The sequence below is a fragment of the Uloborus diversus genome, chromosome 5, assembly GCF_026930045.1.
Source record: "Uloborus diversus isolate 005 chromosome 5, Udiv.v.3.1, whole genome shotgun sequence".
NCBI classification, from domain to species: domain Eukaryota; kingdom Metazoa; phylum Arthropoda; class Arachnida; order Araneae; family Uloboridae; genus Uloborus; species Uloborus diversus.
The window spans coordinates 165,282,193-165,308,159 of record NC_072735.1 but is presented as its reverse complement, the minus strand read 5'-3'; the positions used below and the strand labels follow the sequence as shown (position 1 = coordinate 165,308,159).

Here is a 25,967-nt window from a genome sequence, read left to right as displayed (position 1 = left end):
CATTGAAATTTTTAAGATAAAATTTAAGATTTAGGGGTTAATTATTCACAAGATTTTTCAGAATTAAAGTACAAGGTCCATTATGAAAGTAATGAGAATTTACTGGCAAAATATATTTATTTATCGTAATTTGTACAAATGTTCAATATTCTTCAAAATACATTCCTCCTGCATCAATGCACTTGCGGAGACGTGTTTGCTACGCCTGAAAGGCATTCTGAAACTCTTCCAAGGGAATGCCTCTCAGGAACGTTGTAACATGGTGTTGGATGTTTCCCAAGGTTCCCCAATGTTTTCCTTTCTTCTCTCTCTCTCTTGAGTCGTGGAAACAAAAAGAAGTCACATGAAGCTAAGTAGGGACTGTAAGGTGGTGAGGGATTACCGGGGGGGGGGGGGGACATCCATAACGGGGTTCGTCGGCGACCTCCTCCTGGCTCTCTTTGAATGCCTTGTGCCACTTCCCAGACTGTGATCTTGAAATGCAATTGTCTTTGAAGGCTTCTTGCAGCATCTGGAATGTTTCGGTTGCATTTTTTCCAAACCTCACGCAAAACTTTATGGCGTATCATTGTTCAAGCGAATGCTCCATTGCGATATGTTACAAAAGTTGAAAACATACTTCAAGCGGAGGCACTTATCTCCGCTCACACTGCTCGAAAGCAACTGACGACTGGATGCATTGAAAGGGCATATCCCGCACCACATTTCCCATCCAGTTTTACCGTGCTGCCATCTATCGTCGCGTCACAATAACATTATGCTCATTACTTTCATAATGGACCCTGTATTACAATTTTTATACACTGTAAGATTAAGTTGAGGTGGTACCCACCAGATGAGTGTCACCTGGGAGAGGGGAGGACCGCACCCTGTCAAGAAAAGTTTTTTGACTAAGCAAAAAAAAAAAAAAAAACTCAAGTTACAGCTTTCAAAAATTGAAAGCACAGGATTTGATCAACTTCTGTTAGTTAAACATTAAAGGGGAGCAAATTAATCCTATTCAACTTTTTTTTTAATGGGATTTTTAAGTAATCTCACTTTAAAAATCGCAACTATTGGATAATTTGATTTTCAAATTGAATTTCCAACGTTGTATACATCTTAGGCCCCGATTCAACGAATTCATTGGGTCTGAAACTTTTTTACGCCAAATCGGGGTTATACGTAATATTGGGGTGTGAAAAAATAATTTGAAAAATATCCATAATTAGAAAGTACAGTAGAAAACGGTTATAACGCACACCCTTGGCACCAGAGCTTTTGCTTTATACAGGTTTTGGCATTATATAGGTCATTCTGGCGTTATATCGGTCATTCTGGCGTTAAATAGGGTTCTGAAAGGGTACTCTAACACTTGAGGGGTGTGCCATCGCTTTTGGGGGGGGGTTAGACCCTGTGGTTTGCATTCTAAAATCAACGATTCTAGTGAAGTTCATGAATTTTAACTGTTTTTAAACCTTTCTGAAACACAAAATGTCGCAGTGATATTGTAACATCAGAAGGCTTACCTAAAATGATCTAATCAAGCTCAGAAAACCAATTTAGTTGTGACTGGATTTATTTAACTGTTAAGTGTGCTGGAATGATAGCAGAAACTAAATCCGCTAAATCTATGTCAAGCCCCCTCCCCCCCCCGAAAAAAAAATTCAAATTTGGCTATGAAGTTTCCTTTTTCCTTCTTAATTAATTAAGTTCAACTTTTCAACAATCTTTTGTTATCACCGCAAGGGGGGTTAGACCCGAAATCGCCAATAGTGAGACTGAAAATACTGCAATTCTGCACCCTCTAAGTTGATAGGGTTCTCGTTTGCAAACACCAAGCTGCATCTCTTGAATGTAGTTGGTTATGTGTATTATGCTAAATATGTGCACATATACTTGCAAAACTGTTTGAAACTTTTGAATACATTATGCAATAAAAAAAATTGATAATTGGGTTTCACCAGGGTACCTAACAGTCCAAAGCAGTGACAAATTTTGGTGGTCCAGAACCTGTAGTGACTCAAAGATAGAACAAGTCTCTATGTAAGCAATGAGCAATGCAATAGTAGAATGCTAAATATTTGCGGGTTTTTGTCTCCCAGTTTGGAGATCACAATTTGTTTTTAACACCACCAGAACTTTCTTCCCTCTTTACTGGTACTGACTCAAGTTAGTAGTAGTAATTGCTCACTGATAATGGCCGTTTTCTGATAATAAGGTGAGTTGTGGTGAGGCCTTTAATGTTGGTTTTGTAACATAAAAGGATAATGAAGGCAAAAAATTTAGTGGCATTTCTTTCTAAAAGAAGTTTGCTGTTAAGTCTCTAGCTTTTGCTAAGAGAACAGTTACTACCTGTAAAGATGTTTAAACCCAAACCAATTTTTACACAAAATGCTATGTACAGTAAGGATGGGACAACAAATTGATGTAAACTTTTAGAACAAGTCATGTACTTATCCTCCATCGGTATAAAATGAATCTGGCTTCATACGGAAAGAAATCCTTTATTGTTACTTGCAGCAAGGGATCCATTCACCATCACAAAACAAACAGCTGGTGTCGTATACATTATAGATGGAAGATACCTTCTCTATCATGGTTTTTATTTTTGGTAACAATCTGCAAGTTTCAAGGAAATATGCCAGCAATGCAGTGTATATGTCACTTGTAAATACAGGAAAGCTATTGTCACTTTTGATGGGTAAGAAGAAGGAGAAAGAACCAAAGAAATATGATCTGCGTCCTATTACAACAGCCAAGCCTTCTGTTCTAGATGACTTTCTGTGCTTTATATCTTGTGCTTGCTCTGAGCTGCAACAATAACAATTTTGCCAAAGTTCTAGACACCAAAAAAAAAAAAAGATCTTGGTAACAAAAACTTTTTGTTACAAGCTTAGGAGAAATCCTTTAAAAACTCCAGTTCTGACTGAAAGTTAATTTTAATCTGATGACGTATTTGAGGCATGCATGTATATATTACGTAAACTAAATACCGTATCATCTCGCATTATCCGGCATACCGGAAAAAAGCGAGGTTGACCAGCATGCCGGGAAATTCGAATTTTCCAGCATGCCTGATAATTTGAGGTTTGTTTCGCAACAAAACAAAAGTAAATTTTCCCCTTCAGTTCCAATCAGAAAGCAAACCACTGTAAAGAAAAAAAAAAATAAATCCCGAAAGTAACCTTCTTTCAAAAAAACAGTGTGTTGCATATAATATGTGTTTGTTATTTATCGTAGGTTATTATTAATGGATTTAATCATATGCCAATAAAATAAATCAATTCAGAAGCAATCATCGTTACTGCGATTTGTTCATATTTGTTTAAATAAATTATTTTAGGTTCCTGTAGAGAGGTAAGTTAAAATTTTATTTATTTAATAACTGTGGCAAATTCTTTAGCACTGGTTTAGGGGCGGTACCTCAATGCTTAAATGTTTGCTTACTTAGTTTGAATTAAATTTTTAGAAAAATATTCGTTATTAAACAATATTTTTCTTGTTAAAATAACAAATCACATTGTTAGTAAGTACTTTTACAAAATTAAACTGTTTTAGTAATAGGATATGAAGAGAACTTATATTCATTTTTAAGCTGAACAAATATTTTTTATTGTATAAGGCAAGTGATATTGAAAATCTGGTGACCCGTGAATTTTGCGGCATGCTGGATAATGCGGGGTAATACGGTATTTTGATTTTAAATATTGTAAAAAACAATATGGTATTAGGGAAAAAATATGTTCAGCATAATTGTTCTGAACATTTAATCAAACGTGCCACCAGGGGGGGAGGAATAATCTTTAAGGGTATTATTTCCTTTGGAGGAGGGGAGGGGTGAGTCAGCATTCTTGTGGGATACACAGCCCTGATTTAATGCATTTTAATTTTGCATGAAATACTATTTCTACATGAAATGGAATCGGGGGGTGGGGAGGATTGTGGCATTATTTTATTTAGAGGGGGGTGGCTAAAGCTTTGGGAGGAGGTGTGCCATCACTCTTGGAAAATGGACACACTTGATTTCCAACTTTAATTTTGCATGAAATAATATTTCCACTTGAAATGTATGTGGGGGGAGAGGGGAAGGATTGCTTCATTTTACGGGGAAAGGGATGCGTTATGCCATCTCTCTTGGAGGGTAAATGCCTTTAATTTTTCCCTTAATTAAGTATGAAATAATATTCGCACTTAAAATGCACTCTGGAAATTACGAAAAAATACTCAAAATAGCAATGTTAGATGCCCCCCCCCCCCATCCGAAACCTGACGCACAATGAGGTGGGACTTTTTACCTGTTCTTATTGGGAGGGTAATAATCAATTTGCAACTGGTTTAAACTTTTCTTCCTAATAGACAATTTAAATCTTCGTGAACTAAATGAGATTGCCAAGCAATCTTTGTAGGTTGGTAAGCTGGTAAGCGTCCATCAACAGGGGTGGAGAGTGCAATTTTAAAGTAGCAAAATAACAATCACACAATAAATTTCGTCCAAAATCTTTGGCATAAAATTCCGGCGATCTTCCTTTTCATTGCAAAAATATTCAAGTCATTTCTTAAGATTCTCTATAAACTCTTGGAAAAGGCAAATATTTCCTTAGTAATTTATTCAAAGCTTGCAATGCTCTTTTACGTTCCTTTTTTTTTTTTTGTTTAACTTAGTTGTGAGGAGTTAGAAATCAAGGAACATAAATCATATTTGAAAAGTTATGTGCGAGAGATGAAAAGTCAAAAAGGTTACGCATTCTTTCACTATCCGTGGCTACTCATATTTTGTGACCCCTTTTTGCATTCTTGTTCTTATGACTAACACCTTCGTTCCTTTGATTTTGTACCATAGTAGACTTATGCTTGTGTGCCTGATCAGTGCCGAAGTGCCCTGATCGACCCTGAGCCAGGTTAAGGCACGTGGGTGGGGCCGCCATGGAGAGCATCTCTACTGCTTCTTGGGGCACGGTACTGAGGAATGATGACTCGTGCTAGGTGATGAAAGAAATGAAAGCAGTTTTGAGATGTGCAGCGTTTTTGCCTCAGGAAGAAAATGCTATTTGAAAGAGAAATTCATCAAGGTTGAATATACAGTCAATTCGTGATAACTCGAATCTAAAGGGACCAATGAAAAACTTTGACTTATAGGAAGTTTGACATACCGCTAGTTTCGGTTATCGACATTTTAATATTAAAAAACATTGAATACTTTAATTAGTATGTAGATATAGCAGACAAAATTACAGAACTTTTTAAGCACAATATGCACAGTTTAACCAAACATGTTGAGAGAAAAAAATCAAAAGCATGGTTTTGATTTCGATACTGCTGGAACCTCTTGAATAGAGCTGATTTTGCTTCAGGAAAGATGCACATCTTCATTTGTTTCAAATTCGGATTCATGGATTCTACCGCTTTAGAAGTTTCACTTTTTCTTTTAATATCATCGACAGAGTACTTGATCTTTAAGCGTAAAGAAAACTCACTCTGTCTCTCAGGAACTTATCAGTAAATGATCAAACTGAAGAATGAAGGGGAACGCTTCTTAACTGGGGTCAGCGTTTGAATAAAGGTACCATCAGTTGACTTGAGAACTTGACAGCTTAAAAGCAAATTCATAGTTCAGCAACATGGCAAAGTGTAATTAGTACAGTACAAAAGAGGAAAACAAGCTAACTCATTTCCTCACGTGTAACTCAACTCATTTCCTCATATGTAACTCCTTTATCTCACATTGGCTCAACAGGTGCTCTTCTTGCTTTAGAGGTCTATTGTGCAGGAATTGCAAGTGAAGGTGAATTTTTTTCTCTCATAGTCACTTGTTTCTTTTTTTTTTTTCGTTCTTTCGAAATAAATTTTGAGTCATCTTTGAAAAAACTTGGAGTTACAGGAAGTTAACTTTGAGATATTGAGAACAATTAGCATAGAAATAAAGACAAAGGAGTCGGGACTTGATAAAAACTTCGAGTTATCGTGAATTGGCTGCATTAATTGAGAGCACTAATTTATTGATGACATTAACTCCTATGGATCAAAAATCCTTTGCCTATCGACTAAATAAAGGCTTGTGCAATTGTGTAATTTTAATGAAACAAATAACCACAAAATCTTCTTTCTTGTATGATGATAAGCTAATATTGGAATGCTTTTTTTTTTTTTTGGATTAGGGTTGGTTGGGGGAAGTGTGTCACTGGGGTAAGTGGGTTACCCCCCATAAAACTAAAATATGAATAAAGTTTTCAAACTTTTTTACACTGATCATGTCATATGTCAGCACATTGATTGGTTTTCCATATATATGGATTTCGTGGAATTTTTTTTTAGGTCATAGCACTTAGTCAAAAAAAATTCTGAAAAATATTTTTTCGTAAATTCAAGCAATATGGGGGTAGTACCCCACCCCCGGAGGATGCCAATTGCCCCCCTTCCCCCGAGAAAAATTTTGATTGCACTTGTTTTACTATGTAAAGATTTAAAAAAAAAGAAACTATAGAAAATTCGGAACTCTATCATCCGATTGGCGAAGGAGGGGGGGGGGGGGAAGCTCTGTGTCCTCCATTTTGTCACTGTCGATGGAAAGTCCCTAGCTGCCAACAAGGTGCTAAAAGTACTTTTTTTTCCCTGAAAACATACATGCAATTAATTAACGAAAAAGATATGTTTCCCTCTTTTTATTACCCTCTTTCGTTCGTTGTTCGTTATTATTGTTATTATGATAGGGATGGGGTGGTTGAAACTGTGTTATCTATTATCCATCTAGATGTTCATTAACACAGTACATTGTTGAGGTTGGTATTGGAACCTTAAGACATGTACTCTGTGGGCACTCATGTTACATATTGTTGGAAATCAAAGTTTCCTGGATTAGATTCATTGTATGGAGGGGAAGGGATAATGGGCTGTGAGTTACCTTTTGGCGGGCTGTAATGGAATCGCCTATAATGCGTTTGCTTGTTTCTCTTTCATATAACCAATAACATGGTGTTATCAGCGTCTTCCTTTCGAAAAAAATTTCTGAAAGTTTGGCACTTTTTACTACCCTGCCTTCTCCGCCCCCTGGGCCTGATTACTGAATAGGCCAACTAGACCCTGGCCTAGGGCCCCCAAATGGCAGAAATTACTTTAGTTTATGACTAAAATTGTTTCAGCCAACTGCTAAAGTTATAAAGTTTGAATACAGGGAGCCCCCAAAAGTATTTAGCCTAGCCCTCCTCAATATCTTAATCGGGCCCTGGCTGCCCTCTTTTTATGTCATCCCACAGTTTTTAGGTGGACAAGACTTTTAGCTAATTAGAAAAAAAATTTTAATCTACGCGGATTTTCTCTGAAAAACAGACTTATTTCACAATTATTCTAGAACTTGAAGCCCTCTAATGTTTGGACTTGTTTAAGTCTCACTACAAAAGTCTTTACTGTCTTCAGCGATCATGTTTGGAATCAGAGTCAAAAACAAATTATTTTAAGAGAAGTTTTTGTTTCTTAATATTTTTTTTCTTTAGTTTAAGAATTTTTTTTACAATAATCACTTGTGATAATATTGTACTGTTCGCTTTAAAAATTTTATAAAAGAATGAACTCCAATATTTAATTTACAAGGATGTCCAGAAATCATTCTCCAAGTTTTCTCAGCTTGACAGCTTTATCAAAACTAATTTTAATGAAGTTGTTTTAAAAAAATAATAAACTTCCATTCATATTATGTTTTTTTAAGTCAAAATCTCTATTGACTTAATAAATAGTCCGTGCATATGCCTCTGTTTACGATGCAATCGAAATCCTAAATTGAAACTAATTTGGGGTCCCATTACATTACCCTCATAATTTTCTTAAATTTTAAGTAAAAGAAATAACTCTTTAAAGGTTTGTTATGCGTGCTTATTTGAAAATTAATAACTTATGTTCAAATTTAGTATTACCTAGACTTGCCAAACTTCTGGTTTGGCCAAGACATTCCCGGTTTTAAGACAAAATCCCGGTCTCCCGGCCGGTTTACTTCACGTCCCAGAAAAAGATAAATTTGGTTACAGATGACCAAAAAGTCTAAAAATAATTAACTGTAAAGGATTATTTAGGATTATTATTTTGTGCTTTAAAAAATTAATCTCAGATTAGCTTGTAAACATATTTACATCAAGATTAAAACCACAGTAATGTTAAAATGTTTATTCCTCATTCAAAGTATTTCTTCTTACTAAAGTAACTTATGAATATTAGCATGTGAGAAATAAAATGTTTAAGTTTATCTTGTGTCATTCATAACTACCCTTGGTTTTAAGCTCTTAATCAGTAATCATTTATTCAATGAGAATGAAGTACTCTATAAAACTCTAAAAACTAGTCAGGGGTGTGTACCCTTTTGAATAATCGCAGCGCAAGCGGGGGGGGGGGGGAGGCATTCCGGTGTCCCGGTTGCAGGGCCTGATTTGGAAGTGTGGAGGTCCCGGGGCAACGAAGGAGTGGAGGCCCCTAATCAGGGTTCGAAAAGATCATCATATTTTCGAAAATATCCGATAGTTTGATATATATCCGAATATTTGGATATATGTGTATAGATCCGATATTTTTCACAAGTGAAAGGATATTTTGGAAATTTTTTTGTGGGGGCCCCTTTGTTGTGGATGTCCCAGGGCAGTAGCCCCGCCTGCCCTCCCCTAAATCCGGCCCTGCTCGGTTGAACATTCCTGAAATCTGGCAAGCCTAGTATTATCCATTTTTTCAATGCAAAAAATAAAAAATATTTCAATTTTTAAAAACCCAAAGTTTTTTTTAAACTTTAGTTTTATTTATTTATTTAATTAGTTATTTATTTTTGCACATATTACAAACCCTTTTTTGCAAATGCTCATATGTAGAATCGGAAATTTTGGCCCTCTTTGACATCTAGTGCATATAACAGAGATGAAAATCTTCCGCGGATCAGAGATTTTCCGCGTTTTTTTTCTTTCATTTCCGCGGTTTTTAGGTTTTAAAATCCAATTTTCAAAAACGGCAAATATCAGTCACGTCATCGGTGAGACGACGTGGAACGATATAGTAAGATATCATAATTGTTGGCTAAACGATGACGATACAATGTCGTTTATGCTACAAAAAAGCTTACTTTACGTATATTTTATTATAGATATAATTTTCTTTCCTTGGGAGGAGACATTGGTTGGTTATCCAGAGCAAGAGACACGGACTCTTTCGCTCAACGCCGCCTGTCGAAATCTGTGGCCCAAGATGCACAAAAAAATCAGTCGATGTAGAACCGACATAGTTCGACATTTGACTCCCAAACAATAACGGATAAATGTTCTTGAAACATAAGTTATGTCGAAGTATTTTTTTGCAGGCTTGATTTAAAAAGTCATTATACTGCTTATTTCGAGGTTTGAAATCAATTAACCATTATTAACAGCATTTACAGGAATACCCTTGCAACAATTGGCAAGGGGTACTGTAAAGTGTTCGGATTTTGTGGCAATGCCCTTCAGGGTTTGGAAGGCTTGTTAAAGAAACCAATACAGCAACAACATTGACTTTACTAGAGGAAGAAACTCTCCAAGTTTTGTTCCCCAAATGTTTCGTTATGTGAACCTTTTGTAATACAGCAGGTATCAAGTCTCAGGCCTAATTCTTCTGTCACTTGCTGTAACATGTGACGATCAATGGTCATTCATTTTCCAACAAGAGGGGGCACCCCATTATCTGACAGACATTCCCCATTTCCTTAATAACGAGCTTCCTAGTCGTTGAATTTGACAAGCTTCTGATGATGACTGTCACCTTCCATGACCACCGTTCTCTCCTGACCTAACTCCAAGCAATTTTTTATGGTATTGCATCAAAGATCGTGAGTTCATGCCCCATGGGCTACGTGATTTGCAAAATTTACAGCAAACGATCCCAACCACGTTTTCAAAGATTGATTGTGACATGTTACAGAGTGTCAAAAAAAAAAAAAAAAAGACTTGGCATTAGACTTGATATCTTCCGTAATACGAAAACTCCGTATCGAACATTTTGGAAACAAAACTTACAGTTTCATTCTCCAGTAAAATCTGCATTGTTTCTGCATTGGTCATATATTTGTTTCAATAAGGCTTCCAAACCTAGGAGAGAATTTCGATATGCATATAATAGAAATAGACTAAGGCTCCGTGAAAAAAATCTGATTCTTTAAAGGGTGCTGCAAGTGGGAAAAGTTTGAGAACCCCTGACCTATACCTATAAAAAATAAATTAATCAATAATAATTAAATAAATTAAATTTCAGAAAGTATTTTAACACAATGTATAACAATATGTTTTTATGATATTTTATATCCATTTTGTATACAATTATTAAATTATAATCACTATGCAATAATGGTGAATGAATAATATTGCTGATGGCTTAAGGGGGGGGGGAGCATTAGGACCCCCGACCATCCCTTGTATCCACCTCTGGAGGAGGAAGGAATCGAGGTAAGTTTCGCTTCAGCAGTAGTATGCTTGCGAGAAAATGCTGCTCTCGTAAAGAGCGTGAGTCCGCAATTTTCCGATACTGAAGTGTTAAAAATGATTATCTTTGAATATCTAAGGATATTCTCGGGGTGGTGAAGAGTAAGGTGATGGGGAGCGTTTTTTTAGAAATTTTTTTGAAAGCGTCGAGAATCGTTCGAAAATAGAGTGGTAAAAACGCAATTTTTTAAGTTTGGAGAAGGCTGATGGGGGGGGAGGGGTCTCCCCTGGATTGTTCTGAATTAAGCTGAAGTCTTAAAATGCGCTTTATGAAGTAACTATAGTAGGGTAGGTGCTTTTTTTTGTTGAAAAAACTATGAAATTGGAGTCTTGAAAACGCAAATTTAGGCAGTCTTTAATGATCTTTGGAGAAGCGGTTCAGCTGCTCTAACCCTAAAGATTTTCGAATCTGAAGCATTAAAAACTAAATTTTTGTCTATCTTTGGATGACTTTAAAGAGAAGGAATTTGAGGGCTCTCCCCAGAGAAATATTTGAGACTGAAATCTTAAAACTTATGGTGATAAAAGGTAAGGAGGAGGAAAGTGCTGATGGAGTCTTACAAAAGCAAATTTAGGCTAACTTAGTTGAACTTAGGGGAAGGAGTTTAAAGGTATTCTCTCTAACATTTTTTGAAGCTGAAGTTTTAGAAAATCTGTTTTAGGCGATCTTTGAGTGCATTAAAAATTCTTTAGCAAAAAAAAAAAAATAATAATAATAATAAATAAATAAATAAATGAATAAAATAAAATAGAAACTGAAGTCTTAAAACTTTTAGGCTATCTTAGGTAATCAAGATGAAAGGGGAAAAGATTTGATCGAGCACTTTATAGAAAAAATCCAAAACTGAAGCCTTAAAGACGCAACTATAGGCTATCTTTGGTGAGCATAAGGGAAGAGTTTCGTGAGTTGCCTCCGAAATTTTAAAGCTGGGTTGCATAGAACTCTCCAGCTATGTTTAACTCTAAGCTATCTTCCAGTGATTTAAGAAAGAGATTATTCGGAAGCTGTCTCCCAAAAATTTTTCGAAACTGCTGCCTTCAACTTTTAGGTTGTCTTTGGTGATGTAAAGGTTGGAGAAATAAAACTATATTCTCTATCTAGAAAAAAATCCGAAACTAAAACGTTTAAAACGCAAATTCAAGCCATCTTCTGGTGAATTCAGGGAAGGGATTAGGGAGCTTTCTCTCAAAAGTTTTTCGAATCTGAATTTTTAAGAAGTCTGCTTTAAGCTATCTTTGTGTCACTCAAGAGAGAGGAAGTTGGAAGATTTTTTAAACTCTAAGGTTGTGTTTGGTGATGTAAATATAGAGGAAGGGATCGACTGTTAAGATAAAATTCTGAAACTGGAGTCTTAGGCCATCTTTGGTGAATGTAGAGGGAGGTGTTCGGGGATTTTCTAAAATAGTACAAAATCAACAAACAAAATAAAGGTTTAATTTCTATGTTTTTGCAAGTTTTAGTTCGCAAGATTTTAAAATAGGCATCCCATTTACTACAATCGTTCGTTTTTACAATTCACTTTGCTTTAGTACTCTTTCTTTTAAGCAACAAGATTTAAGTTTTGTAAAATCGACTACCCTCTTTTTTGAAGAAATGGTTAGAGAGCTCCGTTTTTATTACTACCGAAACGTGCTTCATTAATAAAGGCAATGTGAAGTGGAGTTTAAATTCAATAGTTTTTTGTTGATTCAGAAGACTAATTAAGATCTCAAGTAAAGCCTTTTGTATGATTTAACTTGAGAGCATTAATTATTGTGTTGTTGCACTCGTTTCAAGGCAGCACCACAATAAAGACAATTGTTTCTAGAGTGGTGTTGTTCAAGGCTAATAGCGCTTTGAATTAATTTTATACATATTTCGTTTAGCAAACTTTTTTTGTTTTATTCCACTAGCATACATTCCAATTTTAGAAATTACTGTTCATTAATAACTACAATGCATTCGGATGGTCGCAGTTAAGACCATTCATGGCCCCACCAGTGGGGCCATGAACCATTCTTAATAGTTCGAGTGAAATTGCACTCGCGAGTTGGCATTGTGCTGTGTTTTTCGACTCTCATTTCAGTTCATCCAAATTGAAATTCCATGTAAGTATTTTGTTTATTGAACATTTAAAATTATTTTAGCTCTTCGTTAAATTCGGTGTACTTTCTGTTAAAGAAACAATTTCGATGAAAAGGCCCTGTCCTCGCTTGGAGCTCCCTAGTTTTAATAGCCTAAACCAGCGTACCTTCTTTCGTATCTGGATGAAGGGGGATTGAAACTAATCCGAGAATTTTGAGAGTGATCTCAAAAATGTGTAACCTATTGTAAATTGATATCTGGGTTACAGTATCATGGTTTTGTCCAATGGCGGCGTCTCGAAAGGGGCGAGGGAGCGACCGCCACTCCATTTTTTACATTATGAAAGATTGCCTAAACGTTTTCATGATATTAGTTAGAAAAAAAAAGGCTTGATTTCCGAAACTCTATGCCTCAAAATTACATTTTGAAGCTTCAATTTTAAAAAATTTCCGGGTAAAACCCACAAGCACACTCTCTTCTTCCCTTTACTTCAAAGAATGCCTAAATTTGCGTTAATAAAATGCTCCCATTTCGGCATTCTTCTCGGAAGAGCTTACTTGACCTTTACATCTCCAAATACAACGTAAATGTTTTTCAGACTTCAATTTCGCAGAATTTCTGATTGAAAGCCCTCAAATATCTTCCTTTCCCCCCTAATCTTTACAAAACTATCCTAAAGTTCAGTTTTAATAGCTACAATTCTGAAACATTTACTGGGAGGGGGGAGCCTCCGAAGCCTCTCCCATAAGTAAGCCAAATATAGCCTAAAGTCCTCAGCTTTCAAAAGTTTTTACCCCACTCCCCCCACACACTTTAAACCCCGTTGTCATCACTGATCATGTTGCGATGTACGATAAATGATGGAGCTTTTACAGCTGTTCAATTTAGTTAGCGGATTATTTTGCATTTTAATGGAACTTTTAATGATGTTTAATTTAGATGGCGAATTATTATTTTTTACATGTGAATTGGTTTTTTAGTAGTATTTAATGACTTGTTTGATATATTTGGCGGGTTATTTTACATATTTATGGATGTTAATGGCATAGTTAATTAATTTATTTGGCATTTTTACGTTTTGATGGAACTTTTGGAATGACTGTGCTGCACCAAAAATTTTGAAAACCTCCCACGACCACGTTTTCGTAACTTTGCCGCTTTAGATCAATGTCTTGTTTTATTTGATGCATTTGGAACACTTATTAAGTTATGTTATTTCAATAACTGCGTGAAGGATATTTTGGTTATTGAGATTTTGGCGCGAAGGTCGCTAAATTTTTGGTAATATTCGTTTTATTCTGGCCTCATCGACGATGTCTATGCACATTTCATAATTCTGAGTCCTTAATCGCACTGTAAGTATGGGACAGTGGTGGCGTTATACTTTTAATTTTCTCTTCATTACCAAACGCGGCGGCTATGCGGATCGCAGTCGCCATGTTTGGTCACACACAAAGGTGAAAGTAAACGAAACCGAAATTTCCGAAAAGAGAATTGGATGTTTATTGCAGTGCAAATATTGAAAAAATGCTAAATAGGTTTAAAATCGTTAGTTTTTGGATTTTTAATAATCATTTTCGTGAGAAAATACAAAATTGTTTTAATTTTCAAATCTATTGACATTGTTTGAAACGGTGAAAAACTAAAAACTCTGATTATTTCATCAAAGAAGGCAGTTTGTTTAGGGATGTTTGTATAAATTATTTTTATGAGAAAAGTGCAAAAAAAAAAAAGAAAAAAATTTTTTTTAGAAATTATTATTTTAGAGAACAAAGCTAAATTGCGTGTTTTTCGCAATGAGAAAATTCTTTAACTTTTATTTTACATAAAACAAGTTTTTATGAATAATTACTGCTTTTTTTATTATTAAATATTATTACTGTTAATACATAGCTGGCTTAATGCTAAACAAATTTTAAAATTATTATGAGCATTGGGAAAATCCCCCTCCGATTTGACACCTCTTTTACTATCTGAACCAAATGGCCTGTTTAACCCAAAATTTCAAACTTTGTTGTTGTTTTACTAGGATGATGTATACAAAATGATACTATAGTAATAAGCAAATAAATAAAGTTCTGAAACGGGCGGAAAAAGAAGCAAACAAAAATTAAATCCAAAGTTAATGTTAGCGACATTGTTGATGTAAGAGTTCAAAATTTGCTCCAATTGCTCCAAACTGCCTCGATTTTGAAATCCTGCTACTTTATGGTCCAAAAGCGGCCGGTTTCGCGCCAGCCTGCGCCGAAAATAAAAAACGAAACTTTCGATTTTGAAAACTCGCCAAAACTCCAATAAGATGCCAAAGATTTCTTTGCATTCTGCTTCAAAAACAGCAAAATTTGTGGATTTCACGCCAGCCTGCGGCCGTAAAGATAAAATGGTTTAATTTTTTAAAGTTGCCCAAATTGTTTTCTAATTGGAAAAGAATTTATTCCCATTAACAACAATGTCGAAAACTTTTTGTTAGGTGCAATTAAGAGTTGCCATCTTTCCCTATTTTAGTGGACAACTCCTTTAGTTTATTTAATTTTATTTATTTATTTACTTTTTTTTTTTTTTTTTTTTTTTTGTTTTGCGAAATCTTACTCTTGCCCGCTTTACAATTTTCAATCATTCTTAAAAGTTTCCTAAGTTAAAAAAAAAATCCTAATGTTGATATTAAATTTTTGGGGGACCAATCCTATCACTTCGTGATCGTTCGTTGGAGTATTTTACAATGTTAGTTGATTAAGTTTATGCTGTAAGTTTTGCTGATCCCTGCACTGATCAAAATTTAATTGATATGTGTCAAAATTTTCCTTCAATTTGCGTCGTGAAATCAGCATCAAATTTGGTAAATTAAAGAAACTGGCAATTATTTTTAAAATGTTCGTCTTTCATAATTTTCCATTCCCCATTGCTTTTTATGCAATATGCACAGTTTAACCAAACATGTTGAGAGAAAAAAATCAAAAGCATGGTTTTGATTTCGATACTGCTGGAACCTCTTGAATAGAGCTGATTTTGCTTCAGGAAAGATGCACATCTTCATTTGTTTCAAATTCGGATTCATGGATTCTACCGCTTTAGAAGTTTCACTTTTTCTTTTAATATCATCGACAGAGTACTTGATCTTTAAGCGTAAAGAAAACTCACTCTGTCTCTCAGGAACTTATCAGTAAATGATCAAACTGAAGAATGAAGGGGAACGCATCTTAACTGGGGTCAGCGTTTGAATAAAGGTACCATCAGTTGACTTGAGAACTTGACAGCTTAAAAGCAAATTCATAGTTCAGCAACATGGCAAAGTGTAATTAGTACAGTACAAAAGAGGAAAACAAGCTAACTCATTTCCTCACGTGTAACTCAACTCATTTCCTCATATGTAACTCCTTTATCTCACATTGGCTCAACAGGTGCTCTTCTTGCTTTAGAGGTCTATTGTGCAGGAATTGCAAGTGAAGGTGAATTTTTTTCTCTCATAGTCACTTGTTTCTTTTTTTTTTTTTCGTTCTTTCGAAATAAATTTTGAGTCATCTTTGAAAAAACTTGGAGTTACAGGAAGTTAACTTTGAGATATTGAGAACAATTAGCATAGAAATAAAGACAAAGGAGTCGGGACTTGATAAAAACTTCGAGTTATCGTGAATTGGCTGCATTAATTGAGAGCACTAATTTATTGATGACATTAACTCCTATGGATCAAAAATCCTTTGCCTATCGACTAAATAAAGGCTTGTGCAATTGTGTAATTTTAATGAAACAAATAACCACAAAATCTTCTTTCTTGTATGATGATAAGCTAATATTGGAATGCTTTTTTTTTTTTTTTGGATTAGGGTTGGTTGGGGGAAGTGTGTCACTGGGGTAAGTGGGTTACCCCCCATAAAACTAAAATATGAATAAAGTTTTCAAACTTTTTTACACTGATCATGTCATATGTCAGCACATTGATTGGTTTTCCATATATATGGATTTCGTGGAATTTTTTTTTAGGTCATAGCACTTAGTCAAAAAAAATTCTGAAAAATATTTTTTCGTAAATTCAAGCAATATGGGGGTAGTACCCCACCCCCGGAGGATGCCAATTGCCCCCCTTCCCCCGAGAAAAATTTTGATTGCACTTGTTTTACTATGTAAAGATTTAAAAAAAAAGAAACTATAGAAAATTCGGAACTCTATCATCCGATTGGCGAAGGAGGGGGGGGGGAAGCTCTGTGTCCTCCATTTTGTCACTGTCGATGGAAAGTCCCTAGCTGCCAACAAGGTGCTAAAAGTACTTTTTTTTCCCTGAAAACATACATGCAATTAATTAACGAAAAAGATATGTTTCCCTCTTTTTATTACCCTCTTTCGTTCGTTGTTCGTTATTATTGTTATTATGATAGGGATGGGGTGGTTGAAACTGTGTTATCTATTATCCATCTAGATGTTCATTAACACAGTACATTGTTGAGGTTGGTATTGGAACCTTAAGACATGTACTCTGTGGGCACTCATGTTACATATTGTTGGAAATCAAAGTTTCCTGGATTAGATTCATTGTATGGAGGGGAAGGGATAATGGGCTGTGAGTTACCTTTTGGCGGGCTGTAATGGGGGGGGGTTACTGATTTTATTTTTAGAGTGTGCGCAAAATGCATTATATATTTTATTTATTAAAACATTGAACTCTATTTCATGATTATTCCATTTCATATATATGAGAGTCCCCCCCCCACACCATAAGAGTGATGTTGCACCCATAAAATGATATAAAGCGCCCCCCCCCCTTAAAAAAAGCAACCCCTTGAAAATGTCAATGGCACAGTCTGCGTGATGAACGCCCCTCGTCTTCTCCCCATATGTGCATTGCATACTAATAACATAGTATTTAAAAAATGATCACTTTTAAAACGATGACATGAAATAATATTACTTTTTATTTCGGCATGTAAATGCAGCTGTTCCATTTTTGCCACTGACTCATTCCTCCTGATTGTCCTACATTAAACTAGTATATCCACGAAGGAAATGTTATTTTCGGAACAGCTAATGTCAAGGAATTTTTTTATTGTTAACCACATTTAACAAAATGAATAAGCAGATGAATTAATTGCATAACTATGTTCTTACTAATAGATAACATGGTCATTTTCTAATGGTATAAATATTTTTAAATGAATGAATAAATTATAATAAAAAAAGATAATACTGGCACATTTTTTGTGAAGCATATTACAATACTAGAAAATATTTTCATTACCATATTTTTAATGAATTAAACAATTGATTTTTTTTTTCTTTTGCGTAATTAATCAGTTTCAGTTGGTTACAACAAATAGTACACCGCGCACATAGGTATGTAGGATAACTTTAAATTAATTCGATAAACCCAAAAACAGTTACAATTGGAGCCTCATCAAATGCAAATCAACAAAAATATAAATGTATATAACAACATGTTTTAAAATATTCATTAATACTTACAAGTGAACATGAGCGGAAGAAAATCTAAGTACCTCCAGTACAACTGAATAAAAAATCCAAAGGGTTTCGTTTCATTAAGTATAAACACGGGTGTTGAAACTATTCACGCTTGAACACACAATAGATATCTAATTATGGTCGCATTGGAAATTGTAAAGAAGCAAATGGTTATTAACTAACTTAATAGCTGCGTACATCGTCTAAAAAATCAAGGGCAGTCCAAAATGCAAAGGCGTAAAATTAGTTTCGACACATTTTACTACTCTCTAGACATGAAATAACAAGCAATCCAATGCTAAACAGTTGCTGACTGCAGCAACCATAGATAAGAAAAAAATAAGTTCTCATTATTTCCGACTCATTGGCGCCCGAGTTGAAAGGATGAAATAGGTTTCGAAGCGTTGCGTCATCGCTTCCGCTTCTAGTTTTTTTGAAATAACAAAAAGCTTTCTGAATATTGCGGAGTTCGCTATTGGATGAAGGATTCCTACTATTTCGGAAACGTTTCTGATATATCTAGAAACGTTTCCGAAATTTGTTACAGTGTGCAAATACCCCTTCACCTCCTTTCTGCGGCGATCTTCCCGTCAGGAATTTTGCTGATGCATGAGTGGTCTTACGTGTTCCCCCCCCCCATGCAGGAACTTCATTCCATGGGTGACCCCCCATCTCTGTTTTAGCTTCTAATTTGTTGAAATAACCGTCACGTCGATTGTTTTAGGTGTTGCAGCTGAATGTATAGCTCGATCAGTCGATATTTTTACTTATATACTTTCCCTAATCGTTTTCAGTTCAAAATAGTCGTTTTTAACACATTTTTAGCAACCCAGTGACAGCTTTACTACTTGTAATACTGTGTACCTTGTCCCCCCCCCTCCATCAGAAAAGAACATTCGCTATTCTCTTCATTTTTACTTTTGAACTATACAAAAAAAAGAAAAAAATCATGATTTTTTCTTTTAAGATTTTGGGAAGTGTGTTGTTACTATGAATAAAGTCCTTCCAAGACTAGGGGGCATTGCCCCTCCTCGTCCCCCCTTAAATCCGCCCATATCTGAAACTTCTAATTACTGCTTCAAAATGCAATTTAAATATCTGCAAAAATGCTCCAGAAATTGACTTTCCATCCTGCGAGGGGGGGGGGGGGGAGTGGGGAACGAAGTAGGATGATTGCCCAGGCACAAAGGTATGCGATGGGACCTTTAAGTGAGCTTTTGATGCTAACTGTTTGATTTTTTTAAACATTATTCCTTTTTAAAAATAAGTTTTTTAAACTGATAAAACATAATAGATAGATATTAATTATGCTTTTATACCCTGTAGAAGAAATTGCGAGACGCGAGACGTGCGTCGCAGATTTTTCAGCGGCCTGCAGATAATTTTACCAAAAAACAAAAAGAAAGAAAAAATCAATAAATAAAAGAAAGAAAAAGAAATACAACTTGGCACAAAGATCGTCCAGAGTTCGTTTTTTACCGGAAAAGCAATGGATGCTTCAGCATTTCAGCTAGAAACATAGTCGCCATATTTGGTCATTCATAAGATCGAAGTAGATAAGATGCTTAAGTGCGTACATTTTCTAAAACAAAGGAGAATTGGATGTTTCATTTAACTGCAAACTAATAAAATGACTTAAAATGTGCAGCAAGTCTTTTTTTTTTTTTTTTTGGATTTTTTAAAATAGTTTTCTTGAGAAATGAAAAATTTTATATTTAAAATTTCACCTTATCCTCATTGCTTTGGACGCAAAAGCGCTAAAAACGTTTCAACTTAAGTGTAGTATTAAGAGGATTTTAATTTTTTAATTATTTTTTAGCAACAAATTTAGAAATTAAGAACTTAATTTTTGGCGTAGTCGCCATGTTTGGTCATTCCCAAGATGTTGGTACGCAAGACTCTTAAAGTGCCTACATTTTCATAAATGGAATTGGATGTTTATTGCAATTCATGCTGTTGAAAATTGTGCAAAATGTGCCATTTTTTTCGGATAATTTTTAATTGTTGTCTTGAAATAATGCAAAACTATCTTTACAATATTATCCTATATTCATTGATTTAGCGGCTAGTGCTAAAAACTGACTATTTCAAGGATTTTGAATCTCTCTCTCTATTACTACTTTACAAATTAAAAAAATCTATTTATAATCATTGAATTTTAAGTGTAGACACTATGATTGGTCATTCGCAAGATGGAAATAGACAAGACTATTACTTGCCTAAGTTCCCAAAAAAAGAATTGGATCTAGTTTTGATCAGTTTACTTCAATACAAACTATTGAAGGTAACAGAAAATGTACAATAAATCATGTTTTTTTTTTAAATTAATTTCATGAAAAATGAATTATTATCTGCACAATCGTATTTGATGATCGTCATTGCTTTGGAAGCTCTGCTATAAACCAAAACATTCATCTAAAATATAGTTTCCTGCCAACTTCTCATTCACTAATTTATTTATTCATTTTTTGAAACAAAATTCAAAAACCTATTTTAACTTGAATTTTCCCCATTTAAATAAATATGAATTGAATAATTGTTTTTCATAGTGTGCAGAGTTCTATTTATTTTTATGAAAGTAGAGACCCCCCCCCCCCATTTTTATACTTTAAAACTGGACAACTTTTCGGGTCTAGTGGCCACTGGCCAGTTGCAACATATCTGAATCTTGACCTTTCAAGGGACTTGTGTATTTTATGAAAATTTAAAATGAAACTAATAATAATGCTACAGATTTTTTTCAACTGCCCAAAACAGTGTCACAGACCGGCTAAAAAGTTTGGGCTTTTATAACTTGTCTTTCATTATATGCGAGGCATAGATTTCAGATGGCATGTTAAATTATGTAATTATTTTTTTTTTAAAAGAAAAAATGTTCGATACTTTTCTCATAAGTCCACTACAATTGTTATTGCAATTTTAATAGCTTTGAAAGAGAACCTATACTGCTGTGCTTAGCGCAAATTTCATCTCTGCACTTTCAATCAAAATAGAGTTAATATCATAAGGTGGTCCCTTTATGACATATTTTATGTTTTTACAATGTTTTGGTGTGATTTGTTAAGAGGAAGAATTTTTTTAAAAAAAATCTGAAAAAGTGGAGTCTGAAGCAAATAAATGAGGCAGAAAAACTTTAAAAAGTAGTTTCTCATTTTGAACTCAACTGCAGATACAACATTTGCGCTTAGCACGGTAGTAATAATGTTCATCTGCCATGTGCTGAAAAATTATAACCAACTTCCTTGCTCTGTCAAATCCAGGGGAGCAAGCCGGTTGTTACATAATTTCATATTATGTGTATTTAATGTATTTAAGGTAATAAGTTTTAGGTAAGTAAGGTGATGAGTTTAAAAAAAAATTCTCCTTTTTTTGTGTTTTAGAGGAATTTTTATATGCTGCTCAACAAATGTCACAAATCACACCACTTGAAGTCGATGTATTATTTCAATTAGCTGGATTTTTGCATGCCGATACTGGGTTAGTTGATTCACATTTTACTTTTTGAACTGTATGTTTCATTCATGAAATACACCGCCAGCTCAGTCAATTCCAGCCGAGGACTGCAGTTTCGTGCTTATTAGCACTCATCAGCTCGGCATAGGAAAGTGACTGAACTGGAGATGGAAAACCTCTTAAGGAAGCCAAGAGTGCCAAACAAACTGGTAGCTAATATAGAATTAGCACAGACCAGACGAGTGACTGAAGCAATGGTTAGGTTCAACTCGTAGATTGAAGGCAAGGCAGGTAGGTGACTGAGCTGACGGTGTATTTCATGTATTTCTGCTTTAGCCCTGGCTAATGGGCGGTAATTTACTGAATATATGTTTCATTGTATATATATTTATTGAATGTTGTCTATGTTTAAAGTTGAGATTTTTTTTTTTTTTTTTTTTGCAAAAACTTACCCTTTTGGTGAAGGAGTCTCCCAAAAATGCAGCTCAATATGCTTTTAAACTTCCCCCCTCTCCATCCTTCTGTATCAATGAAAAATTTTGTATGAATGAAATAACTAATTCTTTTTTGAAAAATTTCCTTCCATTTTTAATTTTGTATTAAACTTAAAAAAAGCTTTTTAATTAGGATTATAGTTTTTTACATAAGCATGGTAATTCCTTCGATAATGTCAAAAATCACAAAACTTAAGTATCCATTAATGGATGGCAAGCAACAAGGGAAACCAGAAGAATTTCATGATTCTAGAAAAGTCTGAACTTGCTTGTTATTCTCAGAAAATTTAAGAAAGGAAAAAAAAAAAAAAAGAAACACAACGTACTAAAAACAAATCAGAATCAAAAGTTTTTGAAACTTTTGCAATTCATAAGAGAAAATTAGAAAGACATTTCTTGGTCGATTTTTTAGAGATTTATTTATTTATCTCAGAGTTATGTAATCTTGCAAAATCTCTTCATAAGTTCAAAATACTGTAAAAAAAAATTTTTTTTTTTTTTTTTTTTGCTTTCATGAAAATTTTTAATGCATCTGCTATGGGTCAATCCAGTTCACTCGAATTCAATCATAACATCTATGGTCTCAGATTTTGATGTAACTTGGTATAACTGCTCCTTTTATAGATTTAAGTAGGAATGCAATTTTTTGCTTTATCTTAAACCATGCAGTGTCAAAATTTGGAATTTGGTGGTTGGTTTTTTTTTTTTCTGTTGGTGGGGGAAGATAACCAATTTGTGTTTACATAGAAAATAAATTACAACTTTCTTATTTCCCAACCAATATTGATGAAATATTTTTTTTTTTTAATGTATCCAAATATGCAAGGATTACAGAAAAATAGCAGTAAATAATCCTCTCCATGTTATTCTTGAATTTCTGATTTAAAAGATGTATTTATCACATAAAAAATAATACTGGTGGTTTTCCCCCTTTCTTCACCATTTTATTTTTTTATTATTATTTTTTACTTTAAAGATAGAAATTGTTTGAACTACCTATCATTTGAAAATTTTCAAACCCCAAATGTGAAACAAAGAAGAAAGGAAAAAAGTGATCTATGATTGTAGATCAAATATAAACTGGAATTTGACTCTAATGCTGTTGCTAGTAATAAATCTAGAGTGATACTTTGTTTGCCAATATGTTAGTGAGGATGTTTGAAGAAGGGTTTTGGTGTACACATACACTTTGGAGATCTGGACTGCTTCAATACATTATGAATGAGCAAGAAGTGCAAACATCTGTTGTGCAATGAAGTCATTATTAAATTTCTCAAAAAAAGAGGACATCAAACCGGCTGAAATTTTGAAATAGCTTCACACCCAGTTTGTGGGAGAACCACTTCGTACACTTGAGTGTGTGAGTAGGACAAAAATATGTGGCAGAAAGAGAAGCTTTAAAAAGCAAACGTGATGAAAGGAGACCATGGACAAGACTCACTGGACAACATTGTTGCCATTCGTGACATTATTGAAAAAGGACAACTAATGGAGGCTATTACTGTCATCTTTTGGATGAAGTAGAAGCTGCATATTGCAGCACACAAGGACGCTAAGCGATACGTAACATCATTTTTCACTGTGAAAATGACTCCTCCTTACAGTCCAGATTTATCGCCTTGTGATTGCCATTTGTTTGGAACACACTCAAAAAAAGGACCTAAGAGGACACTAATTTGATGATGATGCAATTATATAGAGCAGTTTGTTTGCAATTGGCTCTGCATATGTCCCCCTTCTTTCTGTCACTATGGCATAAAAAGCTTGAAAATCTGATAGCAAGAAATGTGTATCAGAAGAAGGGCAATATGTAGAAAAATAATGGCTTATGTATAATTTTTTTGGTTGATACAAATAATTTTTTAAAAGAAATATAGGTTTATAATTGACTAGCATTCCCGTACCCGGCATTGCTCGGGTAATGGAATTAGCAGGGGTTAACAGTGCTTGGTGCACCTAGTTTCGAAAATCCCCTGTAATAATTTACCTATAATTTTTCCTAATTTTGGGAGGATCCCTGGGCCCCTGGACTCTTTATATATATGCTCTTGTCCTTAACCGATCTTTAACTGTTATTAACGATCCTTTTAAAGTATTGATTATCTTTGCAAATACAGGCCATCCACATTTTATCATTATACCTATGTTTAAGCAAGAACTTCTTTGTATACATTTTTAGTTTTTTTTTTTTTTTTCCTGGTGCTAAAATTATTAAGCTGCTTGATGAACTGACTTTGGAGCAAGCTACATAACATTAGCCGTGTAAAAAAGTCTTCTTTTAAACTGATCCCTGCTACTTTTAATGTCTGTCCTTGTGACTTATTAACGGTTATTGCGAAGCAAACTTTTACAGGAAACTGCAATCTTCTAAATTTAAAAGGATAGTCCGCCTGTGATGATGTACTTAAAAACTTTGTTTCTAGTTTTGAAAAAATGAAAGCAAAAGACAGAAACATTATTATTTGACTTGAGAAACGCCTCGAAGAATCACGTGAGAAACAAAAACAATATCAAATTTAAAATTCGCTATCGACCAGAAGTTGAGATGAAGTACTGAATAATGATTTGAATGGAGGAAAGCCTCAGAAAATAAGAGATTTAAATTTCAATGACAGGTTTTAATTTCACAGAAATTAATGGGTTTTAATTAATTTCGCCCGAACTAATTGATATTTCGAAAAATCCTTTCTTAGTGGACACTTTCGTAATTATTTGGACATGCCTGCCAAATTTCAAGTCTGAGGCTTCAGCGGTATTGGCTATGCATTGATATATATATATATAAATATACTAGCAAAAATACCCGGCGTTGCCTGGGTCAGTAATAATTATTAGAAAATATTGTTACTTGCTTTTGTTTTCTGTTTTAAGTGGAAGAATTTAAAACACATCTTTTTGACGTGATTAAAAATCGAGTTTCTTCCTTACCCATAAAACTAAAATAGCAATAAGTATAAAGAACAAAATAGTATTGATTTAGAAACGAAAGCACTATATTTAAGCATATACAAATTTAAAAAACATGAAATTAATCTTCTCATGTTTAAAAAGATTAATCTGTTGATACTTTTTTTTAACATGGAGTCTAAAACCTTCTCTGTATAGCTAATGAAGTACGAAGTGATTAAAAAAAAGTAGCTGCGCTCGTGATCCCCTTATACTTGCTTTAGTTATTTCGGGAAATTTCGATCATTGTGGCTCTTGGTACGATTTTACCGAATTTGCGAAAGTCGTTTCGGGGTACCTTCGATGATGCTCCCTCATTCTTTCCTTACTTTGTAAAACGATATGATATTAATTTTCATTACAGAGATATCGTCGCCAGATGCTGAGATATTTTTGGTCACCATAAAATGGCGCTAAACAGTTTCATCTGAAATGTTACCAAAATAAGTAATAAAATTTGGTGATTGTTTGAAATTGTGCAAAAAGGAAAATTAATGGAAGTTTTTGTGCTGTTTGTGGATTTGCCTAATTTAGTTGCTGGATTATTTAACACAGTAAAAAAAGTCTTTTGAAAATTCTTTGATTGGCAATATTTTGTTTACATGGTGAAAGCTGAGAAACATTATGACGTAGTCTTCGGCTTCAAAAACAGCAACGTTGAAAAAACTGCCAGATGCATCAGCTACGGAAATCTTTCTGCAAAAATTTTGGCGATCTGCTGGTTGTTTGGATAATGAGTAAGTGTTCAATCAGCATAAATAATAATAAAAACCATTAATTACATTAAAGTTCCGTTTAAATGGAAAATCATCAGCCAAATCATGTATTATTTGCCAATCGTGAGCAAAAATCTTACTTCAAGATTTGACTTGAGAAAAGCCTTGAACAATCACGAAAAGCAAAGAAAGTCAACAATACAACAATTGTCGCTATCGACAGGGAGTTGAGATGATACACTAAATACTGTATTGAGTTGAGGAAAGCCTTCGAACATGGATCTAAAAAGTTCATAACTCGTTTTTTATTCTACTTAGAAGTTTCGAACAGGTGCCATCTTCAGCAGAAAAATCAGAGCTTTCGATGGACATATAATGTAAATATGTGCAA

The 25,967-nt window shown here is 34.4% G+C and overlaps 1 protein-coding gene across 1 annotated transcript in view; it reads left to right on the top strand.

The window, feature by feature from the left end:
• The window catches only part of LOC129223448 (calcium-binding mitochondrial carrier protein Aralar1-like), a 76,781-nt gene that overhangs the window by 20,352 nt on the left and 30,462 nt on the right, over nucleotides 1-25,967 (top strand). Inside the window, 1 exon segment of the mRNA XM_054858065.1 lies at nucleotides 21,348-21,444. Coding sequence (XP_054714040.1) covers nucleotides 21,348-21,444 — 97 coding nt within the window.